Source organism: Panthera uncia (assembly GCF_023721935.1).
Source record: "Panthera uncia isolate 11264 chromosome B2 unlocalized genomic scaffold, Puncia_PCG_1.0 HiC_scaffold_24, whole genome shotgun sequence".
NCBI classification, from domain to species: domain Eukaryota; kingdom Metazoa; phylum Chordata; class Mammalia; order Carnivora; family Felidae; genus Panthera; species Panthera uncia.
The window spans coordinates 84,064,177-84,079,573 of NW_026057580.1; the positions used below are offsets into that span (position 1 = coordinate 84,064,177).

General features: G+C 34.9%; 1 protein-coding gene across 3 annotated transcripts in view; it reads right to left on the reverse strand.

Moving 5' to 3' along the window:
- Window positions 1–15,397, reverse strand: part of PTPRK (protein tyrosine phosphatase receptor type K) — a 425,704-nt gene that overhangs the window by 18,660 nt on the left and 391,647 nt on the right. For 2 of the 3 annotated variants that reach the window (XM_049652961.1, XM_049652962.1), the window contains 6 exons: window positions 10,383–10,567; window positions 8,608–8,695; window positions 7,421–7,497; window positions 4,575–4,611; window positions 2,882–2,979; window positions 2,353–2,469 (listed from right to left, as the gene is read on the reverse strand). In XM_049652961.1, the coding sequence (XP_049508918.1) occupies window positions 2,353–2,469; window positions 2,882–2,979; window positions 4,575–4,611; window positions 7,421–7,497; window positions 8,608–8,695; window positions 10,383–10,567 (602 nt within the window). Of the gene's footprint in view, window positions 1–2,352; window positions 2,470–2,881; window positions 2,980–4,574; window positions 4,612–7,420; window positions 7,498–8,607; window positions 8,696–10,382; window positions 10,568–12,436; window positions 14,882–15,397 lie in introns of those variants that run through there. The other variant, XM_049652963.1, reaches the window with a different exon arrangement.

A 15,397-nucleotide genomic window follows, 5' to 3' on the forward strand; every position in this document is an offset into this window, starting at 1 on the left:
TATTTATCTTGAATTAGCCAACTAAATTATTATTAGTTCAATTTTAAAATATTATCTCTAATTTTCTTGGTATAAAATAATTTCATGTAAAAATAACTTTATCTTTTCTAATAGTTAAGCAATTTATTCCTTTTGTTGTCTTATTTCATTTACTAGAACATCCCCAAATTTGGAATACTAGTGAGTATAATAATCCACATCACACTCCTGATTAAACAGTGATGCCTTTAGGGTGTGCACTCCTTAACACGCGTGCTAATAGTTACTGTGGAATCACCTTTATCCTGTTTAAGTTGCCCCCTTATTTCCCTAATATAGGTTACTTCTATAAATGTCTTTTAAGTAAAAGTACATTACAATATCTATGAAAAAATCATATGGTTTTGCTCCTTTAAGGAAGATGTAATGAAATATCCAGTTAGATTCCTACCACAGGAATGATATCCTTGCATTCCTAGAAAACCATCATTATAGATCATGTTGTGATGTTTTCTTAATTCACAGCTCATTTCAAATTTTCAGTACTTTAGTTGAAGTTTTTTCAAGCATGTTTCTGAATGAAACTGGTCTTCAAAGTGTGTGTGCAGAGAGAGAGAGAGAGAGAGAGAGAGAGAGAGAGTTAAAAAAGGGGAGGAGAGAAGAGTGTGAAAGAGTGTCATCTTTATCTGGTCCTGTTATCACAGCTTTGCTAGCTTTCAGAATAGGGGCACTTTGGTGGCTCAGTTGGTTAAGCATCCGACTCTTGGTGTCGGCTCAGGTCATGATCTCAGAGTTCCCGAGTTCCTGATCCGCATCAGGCTCTGCACTGTCAGCAAGGAGCCTGCTTGGGATTCTCTCTCTCTCTCTCTCTCTCTCTCTCTCTCTCTCTCTCTCTCTCTCCTCCCAGCCTACTGGCTCTCTCAAAATAAATAAACTTAAAAAATGTAGAATATATTTAGTTGGTTTTGATGGTTTTCTATGGTCTAAATAGTTTTATTGACAAAGGCATTCACTGTTCTTTTAAGATTTTAATTTTTTTTTTCTTTCCTCACACGTAGGTGGCTTTTTATTCATGGTCAGTGATGGCCTTGGGCACTGGGTGTGGGATTCGGGTCCCCCAACCCCCCAAGCCTGAGGCTCCCATCAGGCCCAGTGACGATACGATTCATCCAGGGACCTGGCAACACCTAGGAAATGCTGACCGAGCCTGGGGTGAGGGGTGAGCTGCGTGCACCCCTGGATCCCAGAGGGCCAAGCTCAGCATCTGGGCTGCTGACCGCGCTGCCCTCACCTGCTGCTCTTACAGCCAGGTGAGGATGGGGGGACAGGGAAGGGAGTTGGGGGTGGCATGGAGGGCTGGGCATGGCATGTAGAGTTCATATGCACAGGACAGCGACCATGGGGGGAAGGTGTCAGGATTGGGCTCCAGGGTCCCAGCTCTGCAGGTGGATGGGCCAGACGAGGAGACTGCACAGACGGGGGGGGGGGGGCAGCCATGCCCACGACACTGGTCACAGCCACCATCATCCAGTGGTAGAAGCCTATGCAGGCCCAGCAGCAGAGTTCCAAGGAGCAGGGATGCAGGCTCTGGATGGCCATGACCACCAGCCCGTTGGCCATCTTATCCAAGAAGCTCATGGTACCATACATGAAGGGTCTGCTGTGCGTGTGGGGGCCGATGAGATCGGCTGTCATGGCCACAAGGTGAGGAGGACTGTGGCGCAGCCCGTGCCCAGCAGAAACCTCAACTATAAAACCATAGTGCAACTTAATGGTAAATTTTAAGACTCTAGTTTCTTCTATCATCTATTCAGGTTTCTAAGTCTTCTTGGGTCAAATTTTGAGAATTATTATTTATTAGAATTAAGGGGTTTAGACTAAAATCTATCTCCAAGTTTACACGTAATATTTTGTATTGCTTTCCCAACAGGAAGTATAATTGGAATTATAAGCTTTTTGTGTTTTCTAATATTGCATAGTTTGGATTGTCCCTCATTTAGAATTGACAGTGGTTTAGTTCTTTCACTGATCTTTTTAAGGAACTAGCTTTTTGATCTAATTTATTCTTTTTTTGTTGGTCTTTGGTTTATATTTAATTTTTCTCGTTCTATCGATTGTTCTTTGATTTTCTAGTTTCATCATTTTTCACATAATTCTAGATCATCTTTCAAAATAGAAATCATTTATGTATTTAATATGTATCCCAAGGTTTACAACCATGCCTGGCACATGGCATGCTCTCAAATAACTATTTGTGGAATGAATGAAGGAGTGGATTTTATAGCATAATCAAAAAACAAATCTTGACAGGAGCTTTAAGAGAAAAAACAGTTTCAATATACATATTTTATAAGAGAATTTTAGGGTACTTACCCTTTCCAGAGTGAATGTCCTAACTACATATTCAGCAAGTGGTTCCATTTCCACACAAGTGACTTTGAAGTCACCATAAACTTCAGTATCATCAGGCCAATACTTATAGCATTTAACCTAAATGACAAAAAGGGTATATAGGTGGACCTGAGTACACGTTAACCAAGATGATTTAATTTCAGTGGTCACTCTTTAGGTTACAGTAAAAATACGGTTAAAAAAACTATAGATGAGATAAAAGAATCTATTACACAATAAATAGAAAAACTTGCTGTAGTCTCATTACAATCTATAGCCCAATGATGCAATTGGAATCTAGTATAAAATCAAAGTTTCTTTTATTACTCAATAAGAAATCAAATAATTTCTCAGCCATCAAAGATCCACTTAGGAGCACTCGTTTGAAATGCTATGCCTACAACATTTTAAAACAATTAAATGAGATTCTATTCTAAGTGTTTTATGTTTGGCTACTCAACTTACACTCATGTTTTGTGAAACAAGAAAAAAAAATCTTTTTTTCTCTTACCCGGCCAACCTCAACTAAATTTGTAACCATCACAATGCAGGCAGACTGTTCTTGCCAGATCATTCTCCAGAAATCATATACTGTTTCATGAACTGGGCCTTTGAAGAAATTGATTTGAATATTATGTTATCAGATAAATTTTGTAGTTAGAAAAAGTAAGTGGTAAGAAGTATATATATACATAAAGTAAAAATCAGAATAAACTAAACAAACAATAAAAACATATTAAAGGTCTAACACAAAAAGTTGTCGAAATTACTTAAATTCATTCTGTATCTAAATTCACACTATAGCAAAAACAGGCATATACCACCCTTTTTTTTTTTTTTTTCAATTTGCCTTTTATACTTTCCATTCAGAAGAAGTTATCACTAGTTTTTAGGTTATTTATATCTGTCACTAAGTTAGTTTGATGCATCTTCAAACATACGTAAAAAATAGGAAGTCTTACATGACCATCTACCAAACAGCATAGATTACCAATGAAATATATCCACATCATTTATGAAGCAGTGCATGTTTAGGGATTAATGAAGAAACATCCATACTTATAAGCAAACATCCCAACCTTATATTATCACCTCCAGACTGCAAAAGCACCTACTGGGTTATACTCTACTCAGTGCCATTAAAACAAAACGGGGTATCCTGGGTGGCTCAATCGGTTGGGTGCCCGATTTTGGCTCAGGGCATGTTCTCGCTGTATGTGGGTTTGAGCCCCACGTTGGGCCCTGTGCTGACAGCGCAGTCTGGAGCCTGCTTTGGTTCTATGTCTCCCCTCTCTCTGCCCCTCCCCCACTCACGCTCTGTCTCTGTCTCTCTCTCTCTCTCAAAAATAAACATACATAATTAAAAAAAATTAAAACAAATCAAAAAATCCCCACAAAACTAGAATACTGTCCACCATGGATGATCTTTCTAACTTTCAAGAGCTTACAATTCAACTCAATTAATGCAAAGATATGTGGAAAAACTTAGAAAATGACCTCTGTCAAAAGAGCAAACATAGCTTTTGTTTTACTTCCCTCTTGTAAGAAATAAATAACTGTGCAGGTTTATGATGGACAGTGGTCAATATGGAGAGATAACTAAAGGTGTTTTAGGATGCTCTTATTCCCCAGTGTGCCACTGTAACAAGATTTCTCTGCCTTTTTGTATTTTCTACATAGAATGAACGTGACGAAGTTCCCTTTAGCCCTTAGTTTTCTCTCTGTCTTAGCTTGTAAAACTTTGCTGGAAGAGAGTCTAACATCTCATTATAACAGTATCATCTTGGGTACTACTCCATTCCAGCCACAGACTATGCCAGACACACACACACACACACACACACACACACACACACATACACACACACACACAGGCAACTTATCCAAGGTGAGACCTCTCTTGCTTTCATCAAAAGGAGTAATTCCTCTGTCCAGCACTATTGACTAGTGCTCTGGGACATCAAAATACCAAAACCCAAGTCACCAATAAGCAGCTTCTTGTTTACTTTTAATTAAAAAACAAATCAAGCTTTAATTTATATATGTTTTACACAGACAAACCAATACATATTATATAAATGAATAAAGAGCAGTCTCACTTAGAAGACCTGATCTTTTTTTCCAGTTCAGTCAGATAAAAAACAGCCTATGGATGAATAAGTAAGTTTGGATGCTTTTTATCATTTAAAAAGGCAATGTTTTACCTTGAGTTGCAATGTAGTGGCTTGGTCTCTGGTAGCCCTAAAATAGGAGAAGAAATTGGTTATCATTTTACATCAGTATCAGAAATAAATGAATGAAGGCATAAAAAGATGAAGACAACCACCTGTTAAGATTAAGTTATAGTAAAAAGTCCAGAAATGAGTAGTGAACTCATAGTTCACTTCTCAAACCTAGGTTATCTGAAAGGTAAACATAAAACAAAAATTAAATGTTTTAAGGGCTCAGATTAGAATATATATTGCATAATTGAGTTTTGTTTGCTAAGGAATAACCTCATAGATATTGTTTGGTTTTACTAAAATGTTTATGCCTTCATGTTAATCTTTAGTCATTCATTCCTGGCAAATCGTGTTCAAAAATATTAATTCTCATCTTATCATCCAAAAGTACAACACACTGCATTACAAATGGACAACGACATATTAGAACCATAAAAAAATAACAGAACATTCCAATGTTAGAGCTGGACAATGCATGTGTGCATTAAGTCAAAGTCCTGCTGAGATACTTTTGAGAATATTCCTGTACTATAATATGTTCAGGAATCTGCCAAAACTATTTTGTGTGTGTTGATAATATACACACACATAATTACAGGTACACACATATATAGGGAAAAAAGAGTTTTAAATAAAATGCATCGTATCCTGAACAAAAAGTTTAGCACTTTTTTTTTATTTTTAGTGTGCCGAGAGATTTAGGTGCTTAAACATTTAATACGATTCCAACAAAGAAATTATTCCTGATAAGAAATAAGTTGTTAGTTGCTCTCGATATGAATTCCAGTACATCATGAATAGCAAAACTGTTAATGGTACAATAGAGTTAAGCTTCGAATTTGTTTTGTATTTATCAAAGGACTTTAGCGAAAGCCTGTGGTACAATTTGTCCACATATTGGTGTGGGCAACTCGATGCACATATAAATGCACGTAAACTGAGATCCCCAATCTAAAACTTAATAGGTGGAGAATCATACTGCTGCAAATTTGGAAGTTTTCTATTTCCTCTTACACCAAATAGTATGAGTTTTCACGGAAAATTTTTTCCCAAGCTTTATAAAGCATTCATCTCCCGTTTTTCATGAAAAATTTACCAAAGAAGACTCTTTTAAGTATAATAAACTAACGGGAAAGGGAACATAATGGAATTGTGTAGTAATCAGCCAAAATACACTGGGGTCTTAGCAAAAAGACTGGATAACAACACAGTCTCATTTAGAACACACGGTTTTACCATATGTACCATAAAGTAGTATTATAACAAGGCTCCAGTGTATATGTCTTGGCAGAAAACCAAGGTTAAACAGAATAGATAGGACCAAGTACAAATTTGTTAGAAAACGGTTGAATTTTTTATTCTAAAGAGTGGACCATTAGCTTCACTTTCTCTTTTGAGATGTCTGATAAATTTAAAATATTAACTGAGAGTAAATTGATGTTCAGAATGTTAACCAGTATACTCAGAGACTATATGTAATAAAACTAATTAGTTCAAATATATAAATAATGACAATTCGCAAAATAACTGTAAAACATGAACTTAATAAATGTGACAAATGTCATTTCCTGTTTATGGAAATTAGAAAACGTTGGGGCCTAATTTTCATACCTTTTATATAACTCTAAATGTATACTACATGTATGCTGCAATATTTGATACTTCCAACTTTTGCCTTATAATTAATGCATGTTTTGAACTGGTTAATCTCAGCACACCTAGGTATGAATTATTGAAAAAATGGCTGAAGTTTCAGGAGTGCTTAATATTTGCTAGGCATTGTGCTGAGTGTTCAATGCATTACTTTATTTCTTATAACAAATTGATGAGATTAGTATTATTATTATTATCCCCATAGTAAAGACGAGGAAATTGAGGCACAGAGAAATGAAATAACATTCGCAAGATTTCCAGCATGATTCTGACCCATGAAATAAGAATAAAGGGCCTGTCCTTCTTCTATGTAATGTAGCATCATGGCTTCTTTGACAATATTTTATCTTTTATTTGGTAATTACTTTCTATTAAATAGACAATTTGCATGTAGATGCTTGTAACCCAAATGTAACAGTGGAACGTATGCTCAAAACAAACTTTTTGATTTGCATGATTCGATATATATGTGTGATATGTGTATTTTACAAATGCAATTTAGTAATTATTTTGCCTAAGCAATTTTAATACTTTATAAGCCAATACCACACACCACAAAATAGTCTTCCTACCCATTTTTAACATCAGAAGTCGAATGTAAGAAGTAAAATTTCAGAATCACTAATACACATCATACTATCCAGCTTCTCACATGTTTGGGGAGGGGTAAGAATAAAAGCCAGAAACAGAAATCATCAACAAATAAAACTCGAGTACATAATAACTTGTCAAAAGCTAAAAATGGTCCTGTTTTTCTAAACATAGAAAAGGGAAGGAGGTAAAATAGATCTTCACACATGTAAAGGAGTTACAAAAAAAATGACATAGATATACTGTATGAGGCTAATTAGGTGAAGCATGCAGAGATAACTAGTATTAAGCATTAGTAATAACTGTAATTAAGAATAGTTATATTAAATATTTATAATAGGGTGCTGTTATTTACATATAGTGGTACTTACATCCCTGTACAGCCAAATCTACAGCCCAAACCAAAGTCAGGTGTGAAAGAAAGCACAACAACGTCAGTAAGTACTAGGACGTAGAACAAGGAAAAGTGTACAGTTTGTTCTTTATTTTAAAAAGCTAGCAATCACTTTATAGGTAATAACAAGCAAAAAGATTCACATATATAAGCCAACAAATTGGGCACACTAAACTATAAAAATACTTACATCTATGTAGTTGGCATTAATGTAATCTGAAGAAGGATCATCTTCAACAGGTTGCAGAATTACTCTGGAGTGGTCATCTAAAATTTTTAAATGATAACACCATAAAGAAAATTATTTTAAATAATAAAATAATAAATACAAAACAAAATATTCAATTCCCCCTCTGTGCTGAGACAATGATGTTGGTAGAGACTTAAAATAATTCAGTGGTTGGTAATAGCTTATCCATAATATGCTATGATTCAAATTTCCTTAAAGAAATGCAAGAACTTTAATGAACTCATTAGTTATTTTGGTATTCTGTTAATAAAGCTTCACTGACTAGCATCTTCACACTTAGGAAGTTTTTAGGGAACGTGCTAATGTCTTTCTGATGAATCATCCTTTGAGTCTTGGATTTGTCTGTAAGAACTGAACTAGCTTTAACTTCTAATTTTGCTTTCTAGACATGGTTTTAGAGGGGTGGGATCCTTTCCTACTGCACTTTAGAGCAGGTGAGCCACAGAACTAGAGTGAATTTTGAATCCCTGCTCTCAACTTCTTAGTTCTTGAGGGTCAAGATTGAATTCTGATGTATTCAGAAGATATTTTAAAATAATTTAAATTGAGAATTGAATGGTCTAAGTAAATCATTAGCTGGTTACAAACTAAAGTATGTTACTTTCCTTACTGTTCTGTGGTTTCATATGATAACTAATTTATTGATCCCATGTATACCTCTTGAAGACTTAATGAGGAATTAGTCCCTAATGATAACATAGCAACAGGAGTTCAGACACTGGCTCCAAGAAAAAATAAAGGTTATGTGGAAAGAATAACACTCCCACCTTGAATAGTTTTGGTAGAGGTTGTTATAACAATTTATCACTGAAAAGACCTTTCTTTTTCATTGTTTTGATATTCTCAGCTGTCAATAACACCCCGACGCATAAGTGTGCAAACATAAAATCAAGTGGCATGTTATCTCCACTGGGTGAAAAGTCTGTCAATTTAATTAATGAAGATGATGACAATTTTAGAGCCACTGCCAATAGGCAATGCTGTTTTAATATTAAATAGATTGTAAACAGATGTGCCACCCTCTGGGATTCTCTTAAAGTTTAAAACCACATAAGGAGGAACTGCAACCTATTACTTATCTTCCACACACAATATTTACATTTACCAAGAATTGTATGAGAACTTACATGCTATAATGTTTCCATATCGATTTTTTGCTCTATTTTGATCTTTTTTAGCTACATCCCAAGATGCTGACTGTCCTTCAAAGAAGCTCTGGAAAAAAAAAGAAGAAGAAAGTAACAAGAAGACTGAATTTAACTCCTTTTCTTGAATCAGGTTTTTCTGTTCTGATGACCAAAATAGTAAAAGCCACTTTCCTCAGGGAGGAAGGAAGTCCTAGAGCAGTAAATAAGTTCTCTTTTCAGACCTCAAACTTGTTTGTTGGCCTCTTACTTGTTCATCTTGGATGGGACTGAGTTCAAAAGGAGGACAAAAAACAACTTGAGGAAATAAAGGATCTTGAAACTATTTCAAATTTAAGATCGCTAGGACTCTGAGACATAGAAGCAGAGAAAGCATCAAAACTTTAAAACTACTTTTAATGAGTATCTTTCAAATGTTTTTCTTTTAGCATTTATAGCAGGAAAAAGAAAACCTGTTTTCCCCTATAATTATTCATTAAATCATGTGCAATACATCACATTTCAGTTTCTTTGAAGATCATGAAAAGGACTGAGTCTGTACAACAAGGGACCATATGAAAATTAAAAAGAGTCACCATATCCAAGAATCTTGGAACAGATGAATTTGCTGATTGGTTTAATTACCATATGCAGCAATTTAAAATATGGGTATAGATTTCTTTTTGCAGTAAAGCTTAAACTTTGCTCAACACAGGAAATGGGGTCTTCAAAGAGTCAACGGTTTTTGAAGTGAGGTACACAGGAATACACATAAAATGAAGAAAAAAAAAACACCCCAGCTCTGGCAGAATATTATAATTCCTTACACTATTTTGTTGCCACAGCCAAGTGTTTCTGGTATATGTCTAAAACCAACTTTCAAAATTCAAAGCTAATTTTATTCACAACTCAGGTATACAAGCAATCAGTCAATAAAATACGGAGCTTTGAAGATTCTTCATGAAGTTGAGTGTATTTTGGATGGTCTTTCAAGGTCAAATACTGCTTGGATACTTTCACTTTAAATATGTGTATATGGTGGTATGTATATGGTGATGGAGGAACTTCCTTCTATGCCCCAGACTGATACTTCTTAGTAAGTGAAGAGTGGCAAAAGAACTTTTTCCTTTTTGCTATGTTTATTGAGATGTTAAGGTTAAATCATTTCCTGTGCAGTAAAAATCCCGGTCTTCTGGATTGAGCAGGAAGGGGAAATAAAGTTGGAAGAAGAATTTCCCACATCCTTCTTTTGGCTTCCTAATATTGCCTGGATCTGCAGTGCTCTGTCTTTCTACGCAGCCACTCTGAACCAACAATGCACCAAGAAAACTAAGAGTGACAAGTAGGACAAAGATTAACCCCATTTCTCAACAGAGGGTCAATACGTAAAGAGGCAGAGAAGGACCTACTGCTTACGTCAATCAAATGGCAGAATCTGTAATGATACAGTGGAATTCAAAGTATCCTGTTACAGATCTTTCAGTGGGGAAATATAGGGTCTAAAAAGTAGTTTTTAAATAGCAAGAATAAAATTCTGGAATCGAACATTTAAGAATTTTTCAAGTGAATTCAGACTCAGATATATCCCCAGAAATTGCCCTTTCTTTCAATTCCATCTCCGCCCACTCCCCATATACACATTTGAGTATATGCTCATGGACTCAAGATTAGAGAGTCTAAAGAGTGTTCCACTCCTTGTTATGTTAAAGGGAATGAAAAGTGTTAAATTCCACTATTATGATTAGAAATAAGATGTAGCATAGTATTGAAACTTTCACCTCGTATTCCTCTTTGAACCCATAGCTGTCTGATGTCTTCATGAGATTAATGTGCTGCAATAAGTCGGCAACCCTGATGGCTGGGTGCAGCTGACCCGTCTGGTAAGGGGATTCTGTCCCCTCACAGAGGTAGCGAGGTACATCTAGAAGACGACTGGACTCAGCTGTAGCACTGTGGTTCTCATCTGGCATTTTTCAGATTCCAAAAGATTAAAAAAAAGACAAAGTTATCTTGTTTAATACGTTATCTATGCAAAGAAAATTGTAAGAACTTAAGATTTTTCTGATATCAGGAAGAAGAAAAAGAAATATAGCATAGATCTGGGGCAGCTTCCCTATACAAACAAAGTCTTTTATATCAGCTCAAGGTATGAGGTCAGAGCATATTATGCTTATATCACCACGATAACAGATGCTGTGAGATGTAGAGACATCTGATCCACTTTTAGAAAGTCTAAGTGGGAGATCTGGCTGAGTTCTTCCTTTTTCGTGTATCTGCAGTCATAGCAGCATAGGGTAGGACCAGAAGATCAAGTTGTCAATTGGAGAGGTGTTTTCATTGTTGAGTAAACTGAACAAACTCCTTCCCAACAATATCCCAACCTCACTCATGGACCCAATCTAAGCAACCTATCCCCATAGGACTGCTGTCCTTAGTCTTGTGGGCCTACTATGCCACCTGGGGCTACTTAGAATGGTACACTCCAGACTGGGAAACATGAGCATTCTAGAGAATCATCCCTGGGGCCCACTATGCCTGCTAGCCAGCTTATATGTGCATTTAGTCTTAGTCTCTACTCTTTTGGTTTATTGTTATGGTTACTGTTTTGATTGTAAATATATTTTGACTTTTCTGCCCACCACGTGAAAGAAATGAGGGTGTATGTTTGGGGCAAAATGTGTAGGTAGTTCCTGTGGAATTCTTCCCTGGCCCATCCAGGCTGAGCTACAAAGCTCCTTCTTTATGTTTCCATGGCCTCCTCATGTACATGTCATTTCACTTACTCTATATTTCAATCATTTGTTTACTGATCTTTTTTTTTTTTTTTACTAAATTCTGAATGCTTAAAGTATAGAGACAGAGTCATATTTTTCTTTTTATTTCTGCTGACTGCTGCAAAGCAGTCATTCAATAAATATTTCAGTGAATGAATCAATTAAAATAAACAGAATCCCTTACCACCCACGTTTAAGTGTAGGCCCCATCCCAATTGTGTCATTAGCTTAACATGAAACTTTTAACTCTCTTTGTCATAAGGAAGAAATGAACAAGAACATTATACCTATGAAGTATAAATATTATTTTAATGACCACAGCACTAATCATTACAATGAGTAAAAGCATGCTTATATTTATCACATTTAAACTTACCACTTTCAAAAAAAAAAAAAACAAATGTTTTAAGGGTGTTACTTTGGAAAGCATTATACTGCCATATTCATTAACAGAAGAGAAAGTACACTCTTAGGGGAACTTTTGTTTTTAATGATAATGCATACTGTAGAGAACGATATTTAATTAACAGTGAAACATATTTCAAGGGCTGGTACATTTGCCTGTTCTATCACCAACTCTACAAATAGGATATGGCAAAAAATGAATTGTTGTCCCCATGATAAACATTTTTTCTTCCTGGAGAAGGGAAAAAAAAGAACCCCACAATCAGATCTGTGTGCTTCTACAATTTAGTTTGATTGCATTTATTTCACTTTCCCTTGTTAGGCTGAATGCCTTTTTTTTTTTTTTTTTTTTTTTTTTTTTGCATTTACTTCTAAAAATATCACATTGAATCCCAAAAACCCCTGGTGGATTCTTTTGTGACCTAACCACCCAACTGAATTAATCTCTTTTAACCCAGGCTTTGCCCACCCTCTTCACACAAACATTTGCTAACAAACATGATTCATGAGTTTCCTCTTCTTCCTATGAGGCTACACTCGGTTGATCTATCTTTGCTAAAATATTAGAATCAATAGATTAACATAGACATTAACATAAAAATTAAATTCAGAAGCCACTGATTTGGGCACTATCACAGAATATACAGCTTAGGATGACAGCTTAGGACAGACAATGTTGGAAAGGGAAAATGCAATCACCCAAGCTGGGATACGGTAGCCTGGGCTGTGCGGAGCAGTACCAGAGCTTGTATCATTACTGCTGGGGCAGCGGAATATTTACAATTATAACAGGCTCAGTGAGAAATGAAGAAGTCACCCATATTCCAAATCTTCCATGATTTGTCCAATATGAAATAGACAGTGCCTTTTGTTTTGCATTAAGCTTTCACACATTAATACAATGAGCAGTATCCATTAAAATAATCACATATGAATTATTAATCTCAATACATTTTCCACCTCATTACACCACCTAATAATGACACTGGTATGAGAGTACATGTTCTAATCATTATCCTTATTACACATTTAAGAAAAATAACTTCAAATATCTCCTTGATCGAAAGCTTTCTAGAATTCTTTGCGATATACTTACCGGTTATAGGGACTTTAACCCAATGAAGCAGTAAAACACAAAAAAGCAAAAATATGAATCAATATGAAAAGATTCTAAGTGCCTTTAAAATCAGTAAGTAGGTATTAATATCAAGCAATATTTGAAGTGATTTCAAAAATTGCTTTACAAATACAAAATCAAGTGGATGTAAAATAACTGTAAATACCATGATTCCAAGAATGATGAAAATGCAACAAATCATTTCTAAATCTGATATGATTAATGAGATTTAGCTTTTAAAGAATATTTAAAAAAACCAGCTTGACTTTCAAACTGAAATAAATGCGTAACAACTGTTCATATGAATAGATTTTATGACTATAATGTTAACTCTAGCCTTCCTTAAACATACATATCTCTTCTCACAGGGCAAATTACTATAATAATCTTCTAAACTTTATAGTTTGTAAAACTCACATATATTATTTCATTGTCTCCTTACAAAACTGTGAATAAGTTTTCAGATGGGAAAGCACAGACATAAGGTATTTTCATAGGTTCATATTGTGAGTTCCCAAGAGAAGCATGATTTGGACCAGATTCAACATTTTCTTAAAATATTACTGTAATGGAATTTTAACATTTAGGTAACTAATTTTTCCTCAGTGGGTTTTTAATATTTTAACTGAATTTTACTTATTAATTTGATGGTGACAGCATTCTACAGCATTTTGCTCAACAGAAGATGACATTTTCAGAGGCATTTGGTGCCATCCCAATGATCATGGTTCCTGGCCCCTCCTTACTTGATAGGACTACCCCTTGGGATGAATTCCCCAGTTCACTTCCCTGCCATTATTGGTGTGGACATCAAAAGGGGAGTACAGTCAGAGAAAGAGAACATTGACTTTCAGATTTTTTTAGAATGTATATTTTTTATAGTATAAAATTATAAGTTTAATAATAATTGTTTTAGTAAAAAGGAAGTGTATTTCACTTAACTGAATTAATTGTATTGTTCCAAAATATTTTACAAATGTAATTAAATGTGGAATACATGGATAATAAAAACATGCATAAAACGTAAGATAAAGTTTTATGCTTGCAAGAAACTTAAATTTTTATATTTAATGAGAGAATTGGAAGCTTTTAAGATACATTTATCTGGCAATTTCCATATTTCTTTGGTTAAATCTTTAATATTAGAAACACTAGGATAAAACTGATATAGAAATTGTTAACATATAAGCAAGCTGGTCATGAATCATGGGTGCATAATTAGTCAAGGAACAGAGTACAAATTGAAATGAAACTCATTCCATTCTTAAATATACAGTTGATTAAACATTAATTTTACATTTGCAAAGGCCTTATTCATCACTAGCAACATCACTTGTCTTAGATGTTGTATAGTGGTAAACCTTGGCTTATTCTCAATTTCTTGAAGGATAACACATCATGTAAGCTGCATATATAGAATGCAAAACTCCACATGAATATTATAGCAACTTTACCTGCATTTATAAATTCTTAATAAAGGCAAAACTAAAGCGAATGCACACATTTTTAATGTTCACTTGGAAATGTGTTCTTTAGTTGCTATAAACTTAGGGGGATTGAGAAAAATCTCTGCGTCAAGTAGATTTTTATATATAAACTAATTACTCAGGTAGCACTGGCTCCTGAGATGTGTGGATTTGGGACCTTTCTACTAACCTGCATATATATACATCAGTCATATATTGAGAACCACTGGACTTTTGCTCCAAATCTAACAGAACCAAGAATTCAAAAATACATAGTTTCTAAAAAGCATCTTACTTATTTGAAATCCACTAAATCTGACTGGGTTGACCACAGTTGCTTTCTTTGATAAGATCAGGACTTAATTTTCAAAATCAAGCTGCTTCCTACCCTGTGGATAATTACTGTGTAGACAAAGCTATAACTCATGCAAGGATGTGTGATCCATGCAAGAAAGAATGATAAAGAATTAGGGCCTCACCTAACACAGCAGTCGGCACAAGTGGATCATTGGGCACTGTAGGAAAACAAAGCTCATGAAGGAATATATTGCCCTAAAGTTGTATTTTACATTTTCCTTTAAAATGGATTTATGCTTTCTTAAGAAATATAACTATTCATCTTTCTTTGATTATTGTAACCTGCAAAGGTAAAATTCTCTTTTTCAACTTGGGTTACCTCAAAACACCAGGAAAGGTGCCGCTGTAATTAAAGTTCAGTATTCTGTTCGATTTTAAAAGCCAGGAAGATTCAACTTGACATTATAAAGATAATAAAATGGGGAGGGGGACCCATTTAAATCTATCAAGTGCAAGGTACTCAGAGAAATAATGATCTCAGATTCATTCCAAATATTTTTTTTCAGTTAACTGTAAGAAATAGATTTAATCCTTTCTCCAGGTTCATAAGTGGGTTTGTACCGTTACACGGCTGAATTCAAGCTTCCTAATAAAGTATGAACAGAGACAATAGGTAGAAAAGTTTGGGGAACAAAAATGCTTCCAAATCCTGTTAGATTAATTACTAAATCAAG